We start from the raw sequence: 18,090 nt of genomic DNA, 5'->3' as shown, positions 1-18,090 counted from the left end.
AAAACTATTAAAAATTGAACTACAAACCGATCCTTAACAACATATCCGATAGTCTAGTTTTATGAATAGTTACGGTTGTTATTTAATAGGTGATATTTTAGAAAATTGCAAGGCTCAGAAATGATAGTTTTGTAACTTGAAGAGAATTTATAAACAATCAAAAATAAACACTTGTTTAAATTATCATCAGTTTCATCAATCCGTTTTCGTGTTGCTCCCATTTTTCCTATTGAATCCACATATATACCAGTTATATATATTTTACAGACTTCGTCACGATTGCAGTTTATTTTTTGCCCTCTTTCCTTACATTACTAAATGTAAAAAGCTTGTTGAACTGCTTGTTGTTGCGATTGTTGGGACGGTTCTGAAAAAAACGAGCGTAATAAATGTTTAGTGGAGACATCGTTTCAGTAAAAGCTAGCTTAGCTTTTTAATACTCGCCAAAGTAGGGGAATGAAACCAATAGCACTCACCTTGCCGCGAATTTGTTGCTTAATTTCTGTGCCCCGGGCCCTTTGCGCTCCTCCCTTGAATTGCCGGAAGTCCACGTTCTTGTAGTCAAAGTTACCTGTACCCTGGTGCTGCGGAACCTGCTGACTGGAGCTCTGCGGGTGGTTTCCTCGATTCTTGGCCTTGAATCCGCGCTGGAACTGATTCTTCTTCTGCTTGCGATTGTTCTGTGCCGGCGATGGTTTCGGTGGCTCTGTGGCTTGTCTTTCGATAGGAACCTCCACGACCTCGTCATCGCTTTCGCCTGTAGCCTGCTGAACTTTTTCGACTGGTTCGATCTTCACCGGCGGTTTGGTTTGTGTGCTCTCAGCTTTGCGAGGTCGCTTGCTAGCAGTCGGCTGCTGATCTGGATCTGTTTTCACGTTCGCTTGTGGGTGCTTGCGCTTCAGTTGTTCCTTCAGCGGAACGGAGTACATGTCATCATCCTCCTTCCCGATGGCGTTTGCCTCCAGCTTAATGTTTTGCTCCACAGTTGGGGCCGCTGGACACAATTGCCTCTTTTGCAGCTCGCTTCGCTCTCTGGCCAACTGATCGGCCTTCAGCTGCACCATCAGCGGCAGGATGGCGAGGTAACGTTTGTAGGGCATACGCAGTGTCTGGCTCTCCTTGCGAAGATGGGCCCAGCGCTGCTCCTCTTCTGGTGTCGGCTTGGACTGCTTTTCGAACAGAGCCATGGCTGGTGCCGCTAGGGTCGGATCTACTTTGGCAACCTCCTCCTTTTTGGCCACCTCCAGTTTTCCTGTAGTTGAACTACGTTTTAACAGCGTTGGCAGGTCGTCGCGAATCTCCTCCACATGCGAAAAATCATGCGGACAGTACAGCTTGCTGCTAAAGTCTTTGGTCGAGGGAGGCAACGATGCCTGTGTACTGCTGCGGGCTTCCAGGATAGGCTAAAATCATGAATATTAAACATTAGATACATTAGATACCACCCCAGCAGTTAGTAACATTAAACCTATTTTAGTAGACATGCGGTTGTGAAATGAATTGGACTATAAGGTGAATTCAGAACATGTTCTTCATTTCAATGTTAGTTACAATTAATTGGTAATGAAAAATTTTCGCTATAGGCGCCAACGTTGATCGAATTGCAAGCGCTGCTTGAAAGCGCCACGACACTCACTTTGACCAGCGGCTGATCGCGCGCCTTGAGGACAATCTGGTGAAGCGTGTGCAGCTGTTGGCGCACCAACGGCGGAATGGGATTGCAGCAGGCGAGGATTCCCTGCATCTCCCTTGGAAGACTCTCAGCAATTTGCAGCATCATGTGATTGGGCAGCACATAGCCGTAACTCTCGTCCTCTGACCGCGCCGTAGCATCGCGCCACTCGAAGATCCCGCGAAGGGCGTACAGTTGCCGATTGTCGAAAGAGCGCTTCGTTTTTCGTACTAAATCCAAATGAGATTCTGGTCCGATATGAGGCTTATTGTACCGCTTCTTGCAGACTTCCGTGCTCTGTTGATAGACACTGCCCAGCAGTCCCGGTTCGGCCTGCTGCTGCAGCAGATCGTTTGTCATCCGTTCGTAAACGTATATCAAAAAGTGGGTATCCTGACGAGCGTAGTCCACCAGCTGCTGGGGGAGCGGCCTCATCCGCCAATCGGCCAGTTGCAGGCTCTTGTCCACATCCAAGTCCAAATAGTGCTTAAGCAAATATGCCAACGATAACCTGGCCATGTTCAAGGCTTTGGCAGCCCGATGCGTGTCAAACATGTTGACGATATACAACGATAAGTCGCGCTGCAGCCACTCAATGTCCAAATCGGCGCCGTGCAGGATCTTCAGCTTCTTGGGATCGGTGAGTACCAAATTTAGTATATGCATATCATCGCGTAGGATCAGGGTATCAAAAATATAGTCCTTGCTGCGAGTAGACATCTGGACCAGGCAAGTGATGCCCATGAAGGTGCGATACGAGTGGTGCTCCACATCTATGGCGATCTGGGGCGCTTGCCTAAGTTCCTCCAATGCCTGCTTCAGTTTTTCCACCGTGTCAACCAACATTAGTTCGGTTTCTGCCATCAGCGCTGGAAGCACTGGCTTTTGTTTTCGGAGCTGCTCCGTCGGAGGCTCAAACTTAAGCAGCTCAAACTCGTAGGGATGCAAATAGGATTGGACATTGCCGGCATCATCGTATTCGGGCAGCAGGGCCAACGGTTTAAGAGAATTAGGTTTCTCCTTGAGTCTTGGAACAAACGGATTCTGGGCACTGTTATCCACCGGCTCCCTAAATTGCGTCTGCGGTCGAATGATGTTCTTGGCGGTGAAGAGACGAGTGGAAACCATGTTGCGTTGGGGTGTTCCTGTCGTTCTGTTCCAGCTGCCAGCCTTTGGAGTTCCTTGGGTTTGTGGAGCAGCTACTGCGGGTTCTATGGATGTGGAGCTGGTCATCACGTCCACCTGGGCCTCTACGACCTGTTGGGTATTTCTTCGCAGACCACTTTTAATGTCCAGATTGGTCGTAATGCGCTCAAATAGTAAGTCGTTGCACTCCTGCACCATCTCAAACTGCTCTTCCATTTGGCGTCTGTTTAAAGAATAAAGATCGATTATTATTTACAGATACAGAAACCAACTGTGATTTCAATGGCTGAAAAACATTTTCAACATTTCGAAAAGTGGGTGTAAAAATCAAGGCTAAATCAGATGTCATCGGTAGAAGCTTACTTTTTGATGTCGCCCTTGATGTCTTTGGAGTGCAGCACGTTCCCGATGAGCGCCACCACCCGTTGGGTCAGGTCTTCAATAACACGTGCGTAGCCCGGATAGCTCAGGTAAAGGGCGCGGGCTGTTCCTTGTGGGAAAGCATTGGCGGCTTTTGTGGCGGCGATTGCATTCTTGAACGCTTTCTGGAATGTCAGAGCAGAAAACGTAGGGATTGCATTGAAATATACTTATGTACATTGGCTGAATTGCTACCCACGTTTGTGAATGCCTCTATATCTTCTGAAGCGGAATTCTGCGTCGGCTGGTCTGCTTGGGCCGACTCCTCTTTGGCCTCCTGGTGAACTCTTTTCGGGGCTCGCGGCATGTCTGTTTAGTGTTTCCTTGTCGAATGTCTCGTGTTATTTTCGTACGAATTTTTTGTCGTTTTACAGATTGTGGAAAATGTGCGTGTTTTCTCTTCTTCCTTTTTGAGAATAACAACAGCTTGAATTTGGAGTTTGTCAACACTACCGGCGGCGAAATTTGATCACTATATAGCACTAAAACGGTGCTGACCGCAATCGAATTAAATCGATGTGATGGTGTATTTTACAAATGTTAGCCAAATTTGGAATGATGATATTTTGTTATGTTAAACCGTACACAGAACCTCCTTTGATGAACAATACTTTACAAATACTTTTAAGAAGCGAAATATTATTATTGTATTGAACCATGGAGAATAGGTTTGGCCTGTAAAATTATTATTTGCTTTGTTAAATGTTTGGTCTTTTCTAGCTATTATTCTTAAACAGCTGATGTAAACACTTCGCAACACTACCAAGAGAGCTAACATTTAAAAATAAATTACGAAATAATCTTTGATTGCTGTATTGGTGGTAAAGGCTTTACATTCAAGTTAAAGAGCGAAGTGCTTTTATTTTTTCAAGAGGGCGCCAAATAGTTCAAGTGAAAAACCGAACAAAATTTCCAGCCAGCTGATTGCCAGTGTGTACACACTCCGTAGCCGGCGAAAAGCGAAAAGCGAAGAGCTCGACCGAGAAGCATCAACTCCATCCAACAGAAGTGGATTAACGTGCAGAAAAAAAAGTAATTATAAAGCCTAAGTTTAGTCCAATTAGGTAAAACACGCACAAGATGCTGGACTTATACAGACGCACAGTGGCTCGTTTTCCGCTGGGCAGTGTCAGCTATATGTTTGCCTACGGATCCGGAGTCAAACAGCAGGAAGGCTATGGAAAAGTGGGCAATGGAAAGAACCTGCGTCCACCGCCAGGAACCGTTGTAGATCTGGTCTTTTGCGTTCGTGATGCACAGGGCTTCCATGCGGAGAATCTGCACCGTCATCCGGATCACTATTCCGCCCTTAGGTACCTGGGACCGAACTTTGTGGCCAAGTATCAGGAGCGTTTGGGTGCGGGTGTCTATTGCAACACTTTGGTGCCGCTGCCGGATGTGGGCATTACCATAAAGTACGGCGTGGTGTCGCAGGAAGAGCTGCTGGAAGATCTGCTTGACTGGCGGCATCTTTACCTGGCTGGAAGGCTTCACAAACCAGTGACGAATCTGGTCAATCCTTCTGATAATCCTCCCCTAAAGGCTGCGCTGGACAGGAATCTTGTATCCGCTCTGCAAGTGGCTCTGCTACTTTTACCAGAGAAGTTCACTGCCTACGGACTTTTCCACACCATCGCCGGGCTGAGTTACAAAGGCGATTTCCGTATGATTTTCGGGGAAAACAAACAGAAAGTGCACAACATAGTTAGTCCGCAAATCAATGACTTCTTCGCCCTATACCAACCCTCCCTGGGTCAGCTTTCCGACTATGTGGCGGTCAACATGAAGGGCCAGGAATCGGGTAGCCGGAAGCCAGCTATAATCTTCGAGCAGGACAAATCCTCATCGGCTACGTGCCAACACCTGCGACAGTTGCCCCGAGAGCTTCAGAAGCGACTGCAGCGCAATGCAGCCTGTCGTGGCGACTACACCCAGGTGGTGAACCACCTATCCATGGCCTCCCAGCTTCCGGAGGTGCTGCAGGCATCCGTCAACGACATTGTGTGGCGCAGCAGTGTCACGCAATCGATCAAAAATATTCCCAGTGCTGGCCTTCTCAAGTCCCTGGCCTATAGCTATCGCAAGGCTCAAAAGACATTCGCTGTTTAGGTTTATTTTCGGGTTAATCCCCTGGCTGCCAATCTACCGACTAAGTTGTCCCATCCAGCTGCATTTTGTTAAATACTCTTAAGCTTGAAAGTTGTTAACTGCAATATATGTTTAGCCCAAGCCAAAGACATGAGTTTTCTTGGGGATTCTCAGAAGGATGTTATTTGATCGTAACAAGAGAGTATCCTTGATCCTTGTTATCTCTTTCCACATCCAATGGACCTTCTTAAAACCTCAAGGAATATCTTGGTTTACTTATTATTTCATTAATTGTATTTGCAGATCATGTCCAGCGACGACAATAGTAGTGATAGCGATTCGTCCAGCGACGAAAAGCAAAGGAAACGAAAGCTTAAGAAGCACAGCAAAGATGTGGACAAGTCCAAGAAGAAGAAATCAAAGAGGCACAAGAAGCGTCGCCACAAGGAGAAGAAACGCAGAAAGCTGGAGGAGGAGAAACCCGTGCCTTACTCGCAACCTCCACATTTGTTGAATGCATCTCCGCCAGATGTGGCTACAAACAACGAAGACTCATTTGGTCCCGCTCTACCGCCGCATTTAAAGAAGCCCCAGCAGCCGGAACTCCCTGAGCAAAGCCAAGCAGCACCACAACCGCAGGCCATGATAGGACCTGTCTTGCCCAGCAATTTGGCCCGGGAAAACTCTCCTACTAAGGAAGCGGAAGCTGAGGACGATGATGACCTAGCTGGCACCTTTGGGCCACTGCCAAATGCCAGTCAAGTGGCTCTGGAGGAACGTGCCTTGGCCCTTAAGTTGGCAGCTCTGGAGGGCGGCGGATTGGGTACATCAACAGACCAAGATGTGCGCGAGGAGTGGATGCTTGAGCTGCCGGATGTGGGACTAAAGAGCGGACTTGCTGCCCTGAGCAATATGAAGCGTACTTTCTATCAGGGAAAAGAGCGCCCCGACTTTAGCGATCGATCATCCTGGACGAAGACACCGCAGAGTGAAGCGGATGCTGCTGCATCGGGCCCCAAGTCGCTCAGTTCGAAGGAACTCGAGCAAATGGCACAGGTCAAGTACGAACAGCAGCGGGATGACGAGCAGGAGAGCATGGCCAAGAAGCACAAAAAGAAGCACAAGCGGGAGGAGTCCCTAGTGGAGCTGCATCAAAAAAAACTTAGGAAAGAGCAGAGAGAAAAGGTACGAAGAGTAATATTCCATAAAATCATATTGCTCATAAAATATTGTATAATTTACAGGAAAAGGAACTGGCTGCATCGGGTTCCAAGCCCGAACGAAGACCCTTTAGCAGGGATGTGGACTTGAAGCTTAACAAGATCGACAAGAATCAAACCAAGCAGATTGTGGACAAGGCCAAGATATTGAACACCAAGTTCTCCAGGGGTCAAGCTAAGTATCTGTAGGTTAAATGAACAATAAAAAGCAGGGCGATCCGTACCGCATGTTAATCTTAAGCAATTTTTTAATTTAATTTAGACAAAATAATAGGTAAATGACATTTTTTCTTAGTCCTAGCTTAAACGTTCGTTTAATTGGCATAAATACATTGGTAATATGAGTACAAACACACTATTGGGCAATACAAGCTAATGATGAATGATAATGAAGCTCTTCTAACGCTGAGGCGGTGGTTTCGGTTTCGGAATCTTGGACAGCAGCATCTGAATCTCGTCCTTTTCCTTCCAGTCCTTCCACAACTCGTACAGATTGACAATGGCGCGCACGATCTCCTGGACCTTGTCTAAATCAACATTCAGTTCTGCGAACCACTGCTTCGTGGCGTCCTTTTGCAGGATGACGCAGGCGATCTGCAGGCAGGCGATAGCGATCTAAAAAAAATAGGTTCTTCAGATGCAAGGAAGCTGTAGAAACTATCAGGATCACAAACCTGGTAAGGAGGATACAGCAGACAGACATCGGTGCGCAGGGAATCGTTTACGATGCGCCAGCTCAGGGTGAGCAACTGGTCCTCCTGGCCCATGTCCTGAACCAGCTGCAGCAGCGGTCTGTACGGCTGGTAGACAATCAAGCAGCAATCCAGGTTCTCCAGCAGGTAAAACTCGCACTCCAGGATGTGATTGGTGCGGTAGGGGAACTCCTGAGCGTACGCATAGCTGAACTTTGTCTTAATGGCCGACTGGCAGATCGAGATCAGCCGTGAATTGGAAATGACACCGAACTCCTCCACCTTCGAGGCCAGCAGGATGCAAGTGGGTGCCAGCAGCAGAGGATCGATGTTCTTCAGGGAGTTCCTCGCATAGAATCGCTTGAAGTACACCGTTGCCGTGGCGATGACCTGTTGCCTCAGCTTTAGCTGCTCGCCCAGCACCTGGATCACATTGGCGAAGAAAATAAACACCTTTTGGTATTCATCTTCGTTGAGGGCCAACAAATCGTGCTGACGCTCCCGGAGCAGATCAGGCTTGTCCAAAATCCACTGCTGCGAGTGCGAACTCTGCCAGAAATTGCCCGCCATTCCGTAACTAGTAGGCCGAGCTGCTTAGGTCGGCCAAGATTTTTGTGTTAGCTATCCAAATTAGGTGTTTATTTAAATAAAAAGCCGGAAAACCAAGAAAAACGAAAAAATTGTGTTGCCGTTTCAGACAGTGTGTGCACACCTGAGCTGTTTTCCACAAACAGCTGACTGGCCGCAGCCAACTTTGCGCAGCGCAGTACATTGGTGTGTGTGTGTGTGAATTTTTCATCAGCGCCGCGGCCACAGACGAAAAAGTCTTGAATATTTTTTAGTAATAGGCTATTGAACGAATTAATAAAACGATGGCGTTGCGAGTTCTTGGCGTGACGCAGAATATGCGCTCCTTCATGCGGGGCGTTGACATGATCAAGGTAAGTCCAGCCAGCCATCAAATGATTACGCTTCCCAGGATTTAAATTACGTAATTGTAAATGATTCTGTTTTTGGTTGCAATTATGGTTTATTTCTCTACGAAAAGGGATAAATAAAATCTTGTTGGTCAGTAAATCAAGAGCCATCAAGTTTTTCCAACAAATTGTTGGGAAAACTTTGGAAAAACCACTACAAGCACTTTGAGGTTATGTTCGTGTTTTACTTAACTTTGGGCTATAGTTTTCCCCATTTTCCCGAACTTACAGCGCTACAAGTCGGCTGCCACCCTACAGAAGACTCTGCTGAACATACCCGCCACCCAGGTGACTAAGTTGGATAACGGTCTCCGCGTGGCTAGCGAGGATTCCGGTGCCTCCACCGCCACCGTGGGACTGTGGATCGATGCGGGCTCGCGCTCCGAGAACGAGAAGAACAACGGAGTGGCACACTTCCTGGAGCACATGGCCTTCAAGGTTGGCTCACTAGCTTGATACTTTAAATGCGTATAATACCTCCTTTCTGCCACTTTCAGGGTACCGCCAAGCGTTCGCAAACGGATTTGGAGCTGGAGGTTGAGAACCTGGGCGCCCACTTGAACGCCTACACCTCCAGGGAGCAGACCGTCTTTTACGCCAAGTGTTTGTCCAAGGATGTGCCCAAGGCCGTCGAGATCCTGGCCGACATCATCCAGAACTCCAAACTGGGTGAGGCTGAGATTGCCCGCGAGCGTTCGGTGATTCTGCGTGAGATGCAGGAAGTGGAGAGCAACCTGCAGGAGGTGGTCTTCGACCACCTGCACGCCACCGCCTATCAGGGTACTCCCCTGGGCCAGACCATCCTGGGACCCACCAAGAACATTCAGTAAGTATATTCAGCTCCCATAACAAATGTTCTGTCTCTAATTCAAATCTTCATTTTTTTTAGGTCCATTGGCAAGGCCGATCTGACCGACTACATCCAGACCCACTACAAGGCTTCGCGCATCGTTCTGGCCGCTGCTGGCGGCGTCAAGCACGATGATCTGGTCAAGCTTGCCTGCAGCAGCTTGGGTGGCCTGGAGGCCAGTGTGCTGCCCGCGGAAGTGACTCCCTGCCGCTTCACCGGCTCCGAGGTGCGTGTGCGCGACGATTCCCTGCCCCTGGCCCATGTCGCCATCGCCGTCGAAGGCTGCGGCTGGACCGACCAGGACAACATCCCCCTGATGGTGGCCAACACCTTGGTGGGTGCTTGGGATCGTTCCCAGGGCGGTGGCGCCAACAACGCCTCCAACCTGGCCCGTGCCAGCGCTGAGGACAGTAAGTGTACACCAGTAAGACGACCAGGATATGGAGATTATTAACCATTATTCCCCTACAGACCTTTGCCACAGCTTCCAGTCCTTCAACACATGCTACAAGGACACCGGACTCTGGGGCATTTACTTCGTGTGCGACCCTCTGCAGTGCGAGGTAAGAAGAATCAATGATTCGACAGAAATCTCTCCAGAGAAACAAACAAACAAACCAACCCAATCCCCAGGACATGCTCTTCAACGTGCAGACCGAATGGATGCGTCTGTGCACCATGGTTACCGAGGCTGAGGTGGAGCGCGCCAAGAACCTTCTGAAGACCAACATGCTCCTGCAGCTCGACGGCACCACACCCATCTGCGAGGACATTGGCCGCCAGATCCTGTGCTACAACCGCCGCATCCCTCTGCACGAGCTGGAGCAGCGCATCGATGCCGTGAGTGTGGGCAATGTGCGCGACGTCGCAATGAAGTACATCTACGATCGGTGCCCAGCCGTCGCTGCCGTGGGTCCCGTTGAGAACCTGCCCGACTACAACAGAATCCGCTCCTCCATGTACTGGTTGAGGGTTTAAGAGGTTCCGCCCCGCTGTTGTTGGACATTGTAGTTTAATTCAAAAGAAAATTTCGCCCCCAGAGGATCAGTAAACCGATAATACTAAAAGTTATATAAGTTTCTCTGGCCTTTATTGGTGTGAATAGTTAATGGGTATACCACTGAGTCCCTGTTGCAACTTTGCGGGCTCCGTCTGCCCAAGGGCAGGATCCAATCCCTGCCAGGTGCGATCTTCGAAAGAGAGCCCGGTATCCGTCGTCATGAGAGCCATTTTGGCTTGTGTAGCCAGAGCAAGCGAGGCGGGATCTCCAGCTGTTTCCAGGGAATCGTTGACCGCTCCTCGTAGCCTTCCACTCACCAAGCTGACGTCGTTCTCTGGTATATCTGCCGCATCAAAAGGCAGGAAGCTGCGTCCTTCCGGCAGAAGTTGCTTGAAATCCGTCACATATGCTTCGGGATATCTCATGTGCCAGGCGGGATTTAGGGCCATCTCCGCCTCGAAGACAGAGACAATGGGCTTATAGTACTCTTTGGAGTCGTACATATTATTGAACGGGCAACCGATCAGGACAAAGCAATCGATTTCCAGGAAGTTAGCCAGTTTGGCTGGGTTAATCCTGCCCACGGAAATAAGCTGAGTCTTAATGCCTCTGCCCTTTGCCATTGTTTGCAGTCGCGTCACCACATCTAAGTAACCTTCAGCCGAAAGAGTGGCCACAATGAGTCCCAGTGTTTGTGCATCCTTGCACTTTTCGATGTGGAAGTAGCGACGCCGGATGAACTGAGCCGTGAGGGGATTCTTTGAGCTAAAACTGTCAGAGGATCCATCGTAGATGTGCCATTGCACGGCAGCTGGAGCAGTTAGGGATAGATTAGCGAATCGCTGGTTATCGGCGCCTATGAAAATGCAAATCCTCTCCACGTTCGTGGTCTCCTTTGTTGTCGTTGATTCTGCCTCGATGGGCGGAAAAAGTTCCAGCAGCAGTTCCTTGGGCTCCAGTACCTCGGACAGCTGCTTCTTTAGCTGTTCCCCGTACACATGCTGGTAGCCAATGTCCAGGTACACGCACACCTGTCGATCTTTGCTCTCCGCGCGCAGACCTTGCAGCTTGCCCAGGAGAACATTAACGTCCAACGGCAACTCTGGATAAAGGTAAAGTACCGGTAGGCGGGAAGCCCTGCTGCGACATGCGTTTCCGAAGTGAATCACACTGTCTGCGTCCACATGGGCAGCCGCAATCTCGTCGACGCAGCAGCTTCCGTATGTGGTGTCTGCCAGGATGAAAACCTTCACGTCCTCCGGCGCAAGTAACTCCTTCAGGCCCACACTAATCGCATTGCTGTGGGGCAGATAGTCGTCCGGAAATTGGAGGCAAACCTAGAAGGATACGCTTTAGACGTTTGTTCCAAAAACGTAACCGATATACACACCCTTTTGTAATCACTTTTGCGAATCCAATCTACGCTCGATCGCCGGTGGTTTTCGTTCCAGATCTGTTCCAAGGTCACCGACTGCTCCACTTCTGCCTGACGCTCCAGGGCGGCTGTGTCCGAGCTCGAGAAAGCCGATGCTGATGTTTCGGACGAGGTCATTTCAAATCACTTTCTATTCAAGATTCCTTTGTCCAGTAAAAAAGTATCAAATGCATGCAGTAAAATAAACAAAGTCAAGATAGCACCGGATGCATTAGACTGGATTAGAAATTGAAACGGACAAAAAGAAACGAAATACAACTTTGTATACACTCACGAAGAGTATATTGGTTGACTTAGAGAACTGATATATTGTAATAAATAATTATAAAAAATAAAATGCAAAAAGCCTACGTCGCTATTGGTCCGATTTAAATGCTAAAACCTAGCTAGTAAATATAAAATATAAGAATCAGAATTGTTAATTTTAATTAAAACCAGTTTCAGTTTAATTTAATCAGTTTAATGAAATAACAACTAGAATACCTGATAAAATCTAGTTTCGTTTAAAACATTATTGTAATTGTATTGAAATATACAATTCAAATGTACAATTAACATTTAATTCAATTTACAATGAACACACTTGAAGAAAAATAACTCCCGAATGCATATGTGAGTTATTTAAAAATTATATTAAGTAATGCAAAAACCTGATATTCAAGAATATAATAAACTCGTTGACCTTACCTTAGTAGAGATTCATATCTTAAAAGTCCACAATTTTGCAAATGATCATTTCTTTAATGAAAGTGTATCACGTGATCAGTGTTCATGCTAATTTGGTTGGAGCACAGACTTATCGAAGACTCAACCCCGAATACTGCGTGACCACAAAAGTTCGCTTTCTCGTTTGAATTAATTTCTGTTGAGGCGCAATAAACAATTTAAAAATTCAAAAAGGCTATAAACATAAGTCCTATAATTATTCCCGATAAACTTAAAAGCTTACTGAAGAAGACATTGAGGTACCCCCTCTTTTGACCAACGTCCAGTCACTGATCTTGACCCAAATTTAAGTTTCAAGCGACTACCAACACTTGTTGCTTTCTCCATTTCACCTACCAACATTTCACCAAACCATATTAGCAGTCCAAAAATATGAAAAACCGAAAACTTCGCTGCATCGTGACCAATTGCTATAATAGTGGTCAACAGGATAGTAGCTCCATGTACAAGTTTCCTATAAATCCGGTTTTCCGGCAGAAGTGGATGGACAATATTGCGGACATAAAAGATATTAACTTGTTCAATAGTCGGGTGTGTAGGCGGCACTTTGAGACACAATGTTTTGGCAAGACCAAAGTGTTTTCCTGGGCAGTTCCCACGCTCTTCTTGAGTAAGTGTATCGGAGCAGCCTCCTAGTTAGCTTCCTAAACCAGTTTTCTTTATGTTTTAGATACTAAAGAGCTAGTGCACCAGGTCAGTAAGCCAAGCAGGAACGCCTTCGTCCGCAGGTGCAGCGTCAGGAATTGCTCTTCACGATCGCCTCCAGAACGACTGTACTTCTTTCCCTCGAATCCCGAAATGCGCAAGGAATGGATGGAAATATGTCGGCTTACGTTGGACAACAAGTGGCTGTTCATTTGCGGCAAGCACTTTCGCCAGACTTATCTGCCAAACAGAAAGGGAAACCTTAGAAAAGACGCCATTCCAGAGTTCCACTTAGGAACGGAGGAGGAGGATCCCCTCGGAAAGACCGTCAAAAGTATGAAATCATGTGCTAATAGAAGTAATATCAGTTTTAAAAGCGAGGATTCTGGCATCGACGAGGAAAGCTTCAAGGAGAGTAAGCCTCATAAACCATGCGCCAATTGCCTTGATCTTCAACAGCAATTGGCAGCTGCTCATTTTCGCATTCAGCAGCTGGAGGAAAGAAGGCGAGAGGAGACAACAGACAGTGATGATGAAGAGGAGGAGGAGCACATATTCATGCTAATGAAGTAGACTACTATCTGCATTCCTTAAAGTATATTTTAGTGCATATCCAGTTCGAGTTCAATCAGTCGCTTGTTCGTGTCGTTGGGCAGGCGATACGGCATAGTGGCTGCCATGTTGGACAGGGCTTTGGCCCGCTGCCGGAGTTGCTGCATCTGGCTAAGTTCCAGCGAGCTGCCCGTTCCTGTCTTCAGCTGCTTGTACTGCCGCTGGATGATCTCCATGGCGGCCACAATAACGTCAGGCAGGACCTTGATTACCTCGCCGCTAAGTCGCTTCACATTGGCCAGGACCACATCCACATCGTCCGACGTGTTGGGCATCAATTGGGTTTGTTCGAGCAGATCCAACGCTGCATTCAATTTTCCCTCATGATAGAAGTTGAAGAAGATAAGCAGATCCTGCAGCAGCACAAAGCTGCTCTTCATCTTGGGTTCCACATCGATGCTGTCGCTGGCCAGCAGCTGGTTGAATCTTTGAGCCTCTAGGCCAAGGCGTTCCCTTAACGATCCACCTAGCGTGGGCAGGTGCACCACATGGGCCAGCAGAATGCAGATGTGCTTCAAGGCCAGATTGTACTTGCCCGCCGTTTCGTACAGCCGCGCCGACATCTCAAAGTTACCCAGCGCAGCTAGTTCGTCGGCCACCTGACCGGCCATGGTGCGCGTGTCGAACTCCGGGCATTCGAACTGGCGGAAGAGTCCACTAAGAACAGAAGAGACTAGACTTTAGACTGACTAAAATAAAAGTAACATTGCCTAATCACCTGTTAACATCGTTTTGGTCACTCGACTGCCGCTTGCCGAATATCAGATCGAAAATGGTGGTATCAAAGACTCCGCTGTCCACCACAAGATCGCACACACAGGCCATAAACATGTTCCGGCCCTTGGGATCCTTCAGACAGCGCAGTGTGTAGTAGTAATGCAGCGCCTCCGAGGTGTCCGTCCGCTCGAATCGCTGCACATACTGTCGGATAAGCCGGGTGAGGTTCAAGCGTCTCAGTGGCTGTGGATCCATAATGTCGATCGAAAGCAGGGGCTGCGACACACTGCGCGCACTGCCTAGAAGTCCTAGCTCAAACAGCGCTATGGCCATGTGAACTGCATGTGCGCGATTGTCATCCTGACGCGCCAGGAACTCGATGGCGGCTTCAAACTGGCCGGTTAATGCAAGGGTCTCGAAGTAGAGATACGGCTGCTGCCTAGCATTGAAGTACTTTTCCCCATACTGTTCCAAAATCATTGACTGCAGTTTACCATAGTTGTCGGCGTCACCGGGCTGTATCATGGCCAGCCGCATCCAAAGGAAGTCGTCTATGGTCTTGGCCACTTCTCCGTGTACTTCGTTGACATCGCAGCCCAAAAGGATGCAGTAAACAGCCTTCTTATAGGCATCGGTGGAGTTGCGTATTTTGTTGGCGTACTGCAGTCGCAGTTGGTTTTCTATTTTGGAATTGGTTTCGCCCGCATTGCGATCTGCAACGAGCTGGGCAAACTCATCGTGGCTACTGCCCGCTTCGCGCAGGAACTCAACGGCCACCTTGACCGATCCGCAGCGCAATCCGTAGTAAACCAGCGGCCATAAGGGTCTTTCGCCGACGGTGTCCACAAGTCCGATGGTCTGCTGTGCTCTAAACCGGTGATTTACATAGGCCAGAACCAACTGATAGCTGTTGCCGGCATAGGATCCACCGGTTTGGGAGCACATGAACACACGATAGCGCCGTTCTAGGTACGATTTTGCATGGGTAACAAACTCCGGTCTTTGCTGTCGGCTCTTGATGGGGTCACTGCGCAGCGGCTCGCTGATTTGGGTGACGCAAGCCAGCAGGGTCCACATGTCCGTAAGCCGGCAATCTCCGAAGCTCTGGGACAGATGAGCGAACTTTTGGACGAGATTGGGCCGGTGGCTGCTCTTAAGCAGCAGTTCGTTGTAATGCCGCAACTCTTGCGCATAGACGAGTTCCAGCGGATCGAGGCAGGAACGTGGCTGACAATGCGGATTTACGATGGCGGGTTCCGGCAGCCGTTGTAGGTCAATAAAGTTCTGTGAGGGCGCAATTAAGGCGTCCAGCAGGCGGGTCTTCTCCTCGTTCCATACTTTGTTCATACTGGCCCACCTCTGCTTGTTCGCAGAGTCCTTGATCTGCGAGTATCGGAGAAGTCAACAATGTTTTGGCTATCTGGTACCTTACCCACATTCTTTTTCGTGTCCTCGATTACCGAGAGAATCGAATTCTCGCGTTCGTTCTTGAGGAATGTGCGCACATCCGTATCCATCTTTACGTCCAGCGGCTCGAAGGTTTTCCGGGCACTCAGCGCCTCCAGCTTCTGGTTCAGCTTGGGCAGGTCCACGCCCTTGGAGCCCAGCAGTATGTGACTAGCGAAGGAGGTTCATATTGACAATGGTTCACTTTAATTCAGGTTTGTTTACTCACGCCTGGATCTCTTTGCTGCCGGTTTGGGTGACGCGGGAATGGAGTTCCGTGGTGGCCTGCAGGACCTGCTGAAGCGTCCGCTCCACGGCGGGCAGCTCACACTCTGCCTTCGCGTCATTGTTCAGGTTCTGGGCGCGCTGCAGCAGAGTGTTCAGGTCCATTTTTGCAAATAAATAAAGTTGAGTCCAAAGCCGCAAGATCAGTGTGACCAGATGGTGGCGCCACAACTGTGTTATAGATGACAGTATCGATCGAACGCGTGTGCAAATAATTCCTAGTGTTGTATAATAGGTTAATAATGAATTTAAGGAACATAAAGCTAAATAAATTTCATATATTTTCCTTTTAAGCACATTAGAAAATTTGCTTTAATTCATATTTTTTTTAAAGTAATTAGTTATAAAGGTAGTTTTCAGTTTTTCCCTCTTCAATATAGTTACCAATAGTTTTGCCGATAGTGCGACCTGTTGGCTACACTTGCCATCTCTAAAAACGTGATAAACACGCTCGTTTTGTTTTTAAAGTTGAATCCACTTGTCTGCTCGCAAAATATGGCTCTTTTGACTGAGAAGCGTGTTAAAAAGACACCTGCTCCTGCGAGCGACAGCTCTCCGGAGGAATCCGAGTCTGAGGGTAGCCAGAATTCGGCCGGCGAGGCGGAGGGCAACGCCGGCTGGGCGGATTCTATTCAGAAGGTCCTGAAGACCACCAAGCCGAAGACCCAGAAAAAAACCGTGCTAGCTCGAGCCAAAAAAAGCCAGGCGGCTGTGCGATTCCAGAAAGCCGCCACCAACAAAAAGCCAGGATTCGATTTCGAGATCGAGAAAGCAGATGTTAATGAAGAGGACGAAGACGACAACGACGACGACGATGAAGACGAGAAGCCGCAAGCCTCTGCTTTGGATGCCACGCTAACCAAACAGCAGCGCAAAAATGTGCCCCTCCAGCTGCGTGTAAAGCCCAGTTTCCAGGACATGGAGCGTGAACGAACGCTCCGCAAAGTGGCCACTCGTGGAGTGGTGCAGTTCTTCAATGCCGTGCGCATCCAGCAGAAGGATCTGCAGCAGCAGCTGGAGGAAGCGGGTCCGCTGGACAGTCGACAGGATGCAGTGCTAAACAACATCAACAAGCGAAAGTTCCTGGACGTCCTAATGAGCGGGAAGCGCTCCAAATCCACACCCGTAGATAACGCTGTAAAGAAAGAGGAACAAGAAACGGATGACGACGACGATGACGAGGGCTCCAGCGGCAAAAAGAAGTCCGAATGGAGTGTGCTGCGCGAGGACTTCATGACAAACAAGAAGATCAAGCACTGGGACGAGGAAGACGACGACGAGGAGGGTCACAATGATGAAGCTGATGACAGCGACTACGATGATGGGCAGGAATAGCTTTAATTACCAAATAAACGTTAGCTTTTCAATTAAGTTGTGTTCATATAATGGTCTAATTGATGGTTTCCGCCTTGGAGGTCATGTAAATGGCCACAATCAGGCCAAACAGTCCGATAGCCGAGCCAAAAATCTCCACAATGAGGATCTTGACGAAGAGCGCAGAGTTGGCTGCATCCGCCAGGGCAGCGCCGGATCCCACGATGCCGACAGCAATGCCGCAGGCCACATTCACCATTCCAACGCAGAGACCTGCCCCAAAAGTAGCGAATCCGGTGAACATATTGGTCGCCATGACCGTGCTGTCGGTGATCAGACGCATGCTGCTAAACTTGTTGACGTTGCCGGAAAGCAGGATGGCCGTGATCAGGCCATAGATGGCCACCGCCTCGCAGAAGATGACTGAGATCAGGTTCTTGGTCTTGATGCGAGGCGATCGCACTCCGCCGCCCGCCACACTGCTTCCAATCATGTAGATCCCACTGGCGGCGCCCAGAACGGACAGGGCGCAGGCGAGGAAGATACCCATGCCGGACCACAGGAAGGGGTTCGAGGTGTACAGGAACCAGCCGAGCCCCATGCGCTCACCCATATTCACCATCACGTTGGAGAAGATTATGCCAATCGCACCCAAGGAGGCGGCACCCAGCACAAACAGCACAAAGAATAATCCAAAACTCATCTTAGTGATCATCTTTTAAGCGAAAAGCTTCCAGTTTACAAAATCTAAAAATCGATTTTAAGTTGGCACGGTTGAATGAAATCTTTTCGAACTGACAGGATAATCAATTCTAATAGAACAATTAAATGATATGTAGAAATGT

At 48.5% G+C, this 18,090-nt stretch overlaps 10 protein-coding genes across 10 annotated transcripts; 5 read left to right on the top strand and 5 right to left on the bottom strand.

The window, feature by feature from the left end:
* Nucleotides 1–57: 57 nt before the first annotated feature.
* LOC117143125 (exosome component 10) lies at nucleotides 58–3,772 on the bottom strand. Its single transcript, XM_033307614.1, has 5 exons — nucleotides 3,438–3,772; nucleotides 3,182–3,363; nucleotides 1,637–3,041; nucleotides 477–1,403; nucleotides 58–367 (listed from the first exon to the last, which is right to left on the bottom strand). The coding sequence occupies exons 1-5, from the start codon at nucleotides 3,543–3,545 to the stop codon at nucleotides 287–289; spliced, it is 2,703 nt and encodes a 900-aa protein (XP_033163505.1). The 5' UTR covers nucleotides 3,546–3,772; the 3' UTR covers nucleotides 58–286.
* Nucleotides 3,773–4,162: 390 nt separating this feature from the next.
* Nucleotides 4,163–6,786, top strand: LOC117142526 (GPALPP motifs-containing protein 1). Its single transcript, XM_033306571.1, has 3 exons — nucleotides 4,163–4,269; nucleotides 5,630–6,511; nucleotides 6,571–6,786. The coding sequence occupies exons 2-3, from the start codon at nucleotides 5,633–5,635 to the stop codon at nucleotides 6,733–6,735; spliced, it is 1,044 nt and encodes a 347-aa protein (XP_033162462.1). The 5' UTR covers nucleotides 4,163–4,269; nucleotides 5,630–5,632; the 3' UTR covers nucleotides 6,736–6,786.
* Nucleotides 4,277–5,473, top strand: LOC117142527 (phosphatidate cytidylyltransferase, mitochondrial). The gene has a single exon (XM_033306572.1). The coding sequence runs from the start codon at nucleotides 4,319–4,321 to the stop codon at nucleotides 5,345–5,347; it is 1,029 nt and encodes a 342-aa protein (XP_033162463.1). The 5' UTR covers nucleotides 4,277–4,318; the 3' UTR covers nucleotides 5,348–5,473.
* A 136-nt stretch (nucleotides 6,787–6,922) lies between the features above and the next one.
* LOC117142528 (cyclin-C) lies at nucleotides 6,923–7,958 on the bottom strand. Its single transcript, XM_033306574.1, has 2 exons — nucleotides 7,221–7,958; nucleotides 6,923–7,161 (listed from the first exon to the last, which is right to left on the bottom strand). Exons 1-2 carry the CDS (start codon nucleotides 7,806–7,808, stop codon nucleotides 6,946–6,948), a joined length of 804 nt encoding a protein of 267 aa, XP_033162465.1. The 5' UTR covers nucleotides 7,809–7,958; the 3' UTR covers nucleotides 6,923–6,945.
* Nucleotides 7,959–7,997: 39 nt separating this feature from the next.
* LOC117142523 (mitochondrial-processing peptidase subunit beta) lies at nucleotides 7,998–10,136 on the top strand. The gene is made up of 6 exons (XM_033306569.1): nucleotides 7,998–8,179; nucleotides 8,447–8,653; nucleotides 8,713–9,041; nucleotides 9,105–9,475; nucleotides 9,537–9,628; nucleotides 9,699–10,136. Exons 1-6 carry the CDS (start codon nucleotides 8,111–8,113, stop codon nucleotides 10,041–10,043), a joined length of 1,413 nt encoding a protein of 470 aa, XP_033162460.1. The 5' UTR covers nucleotides 7,998–8,110; the 3' UTR covers nucleotides 10,044–10,136.
* Nucleotides 10,128–11,698, bottom strand: LOC117142525 (2-(3-amino-3-carboxypropyl)histidine synthase subunit 2). The gene is made up of 2 exons (XM_033306570.1): nucleotides 11,456–11,698; nucleotides 10,128–11,402 (listed from the first exon to the last, which is right to left on the bottom strand). Exons 1-2 carry the CDS (start codon nucleotides 11,615–11,617, stop codon nucleotides 10,155–10,157), a joined length of 1,410 nt encoding a protein of 469 aa, XP_033162461.1. The 5' UTR covers nucleotides 11,618–11,698; the 3' UTR covers nucleotides 10,128–10,154.
* Nucleotides 11,699–12,451: 753 nt separating this feature from the next.
* Nucleotides 12,452–14,197, top strand: LOC117144018. Its single transcript, XM_033308974.1, has 2 exons — nucleotides 12,452–12,836; nucleotides 12,897–14,197. Exons 1-2 carry the CDS (start codon nucleotides 12,599–12,601, stop codon nucleotides 13,442–13,444), a joined length of 786 nt encoding a protein of 261 aa, XP_033164865.1. The 5' UTR covers nucleotides 12,452–12,598; the 3' UTR covers nucleotides 13,445–14,197.
* Nucleotides 13,454–16,100, bottom strand: LOC117144017 (nuclear pore complex protein Nup93-1). Its single transcript, XM_033308973.1, has 4 exons — nucleotides 15,876–16,100; nucleotides 15,637–15,817; nucleotides 14,202–15,583; nucleotides 13,454–14,140 (listed from the first exon to the last, which is right to left on the bottom strand). Exons 1-4 carry the CDS (start codon nucleotides 16,034–16,036, stop codon nucleotides 13,474–13,476), a joined length of 2,391 nt encoding a protein of 796 aa, XP_033164864.1. The 5' UTR covers nucleotides 16,037–16,100; the 3' UTR covers nucleotides 13,454–13,473.
* A 258-nt stretch (nucleotides 16,101–16,358) lies between these two features.
* On the top strand, nucleotides 16,359–17,302 carry LOC117143471 (RRP15-like protein). The gene has a single exon (XM_033308184.1). The coding sequence runs from the start codon at nucleotides 16,427–16,429 to the stop codon at nucleotides 17,264–17,266; it is 840 nt and encodes a 279-aa protein (XP_033164075.1). The 5' UTR covers nucleotides 16,359–16,426; the 3' UTR covers nucleotides 17,267–17,302.
* A 7-nt stretch (nucleotides 17,303–17,309) lies between these two features.
* LOC117143470 (V-type proton ATPase 21 kDa proteolipid subunit) lies at nucleotides 17,310–18,051 on the bottom strand. The gene has a single exon (XM_033308183.1). The coding sequence runs from the start codon at nucleotides 17,958–17,960 to the stop codon at nucleotides 17,322–17,324; it is 639 nt and encodes a 212-aa protein (XP_033164074.1). The 5' UTR covers nucleotides 17,961–18,051; the 3' UTR covers nucleotides 17,310–17,321.
* Between the last annotated feature and the right edge of the window lie 39 nt (nucleotides 18,052–18,090).

Source organism: Drosophila mauritiana, chromosome 3R, assembly GCF_004382145.1.
Source record: "Drosophila mauritiana strain mau12 chromosome 3R, ASM438214v1, whole genome shotgun sequence".
Lineage (NCBI taxonomy): Eukaryota > Metazoa > Arthropoda > Insecta > Diptera > Drosophilidae > Drosophila > Drosophila mauritiana.
Note: the sequence above shows the minus strand (reverse complement) of the source record. Positions and strands in the feature narration are given on the sequence as shown.

Excerpts from the sequence above, each read along its gene's own strand:
- LOC117143125 (XM_033307614.1), bottom strand. The coding sequence starts at position 3,545 with ATGCCGCGAGCCCCGAAAAGAGTTCACCAGGAGGCCAAAGAGGAGTCG. Across the intron at positions 3,042-3,181 it reads ATCAAGGGCGACATCAAAAA|ACGCCAAATGGAAGAGCAGT; the intron begins GTAAGCTTCTAC and ends TTCTTTAAACAG. Across the intron at positions 1,404-1,636 it reads GCGATCAGCCGCTGGTCAAA|CCTATCCTGGAAGCCCGCAG; the intron begins GTGAGTGTCGTG and ends TCATGATTTTAG.
- LOC117142527 (XM_033306572.1), top strand. The coding sequence starts at position 4,319 with ATGCTGGACTTATACAGACGCACAGTGGCTCGTTTTCCGCTGGGCAGT.
- LOC117142526 (XM_033306571.1), top strand. The coding sequence starts at position 5,633 with ATGTCCAGCGACGACAATAGTAGTGATAGCGATTCGTCCAGCGACGAA. Across the intron at positions 6,512-6,570 it reads GGAAAGAGCAGAGAGAAAAG|GAAAAGGAACTGGCTGCATC; the intron begins GTACGAAGAGTA and ends TATAATTTACAG.
- LOC117142528 (XM_033306574.1), bottom strand. The coding sequence starts at position 7,808 with ATGGCGGGCAATTTCTGGCAGAGTTCGCACTCGCAGCAGTGGATTTTG. Across the intron at positions 7,162-7,220 it reads TGCTGTATCCTCCTTACCAG|ATCGCTATCGCCTGCCTGCA; the intron begins GTTTGTGATCCT and ends TATTTTTTTTAG.
- LOC117142523 (XM_033306569.1), top strand. The coding sequence starts at position 8,111 with ATGGCGTTGCGAGTTCTTGGCGTGACGCAGAATATGCGCTCCTTCATG. Across the intron at positions 8,180-8,446 it reads GGGGCGTTGACATGATCAAG|CGCTACAAGTCGGCTGCCAC; the intron begins GTAAGTCCAGCC and ends CCGAACTTACAG. Across the intron at positions 8,654-8,712 it reads TGGAGCACATGGCCTTCAAG|GGTACCGCCAAGCGTTCGCA; the intron begins GTTGGCTCACTA and ends TGCCACTTTCAG.
- LOC117142525 (XM_033306570.1), bottom strand. The coding sequence starts at position 11,617 with ATGACCTCGTCCGAAACATCAGCATCGGCTTTCTCGAGCTCGGACACA. Across the intron at positions 11,403-11,455 it reads GCAAAAGTGATTACAAAAGG|GTTTGCCTCCAATTTCCGGA; the intron begins GTGTGTATATCG and ends GTATCCTTCTAG.
- LOC117144018 (XM_033308974.1), top strand. The coding sequence starts at position 12,599 with ATGAAAAACCGAAAACTTCGCTGCATCGTGACCAATTGCTATAATAGT. Across the intron at positions 12,837-12,896 it reads AGTTCCCACGCTCTTCTTGA|ATACTAAAGAGCTAGTGCAC; the intron begins GTAAGTGTATCG and ends TTTATGTTTTAG.
- LOC117144017 (XM_033308973.1), bottom strand. The coding sequence starts at position 16,036 with ATGGACCTGAACACTCTGCTGCAGCGCGCCCAGAACCTGAACAATGAC. Across the intron at positions 15,584-15,636 it reads TCGAGGACACGAAAAAGAAT|ATCAAGGACTCTGCGAACAA; the intron begins GTGGGTAAGGTA and ends CGATACTCGCAG. Across the intron at positions 14,141-14,201 it reads GACCAAAACGATGTTAACAG|TGGACTCTTCCGCCAGTTCG; the intron begins GTGATTAGGCAA and ends TTCTGTTCTTAG.
- LOC117143471 (XM_033308184.1), top strand. The coding sequence starts at position 16,427 with ATGGCTCTTTTGACTGAGAAGCGTGTTAAAAAGACACCTGCTCCTGCG.
- LOC117143470 (XM_033308183.1), bottom strand. The coding sequence starts at position 17,960 with ATGATCACTAAGATGAGTTTTGGATTATTCTTTGTGCTGTTTGTGCTG.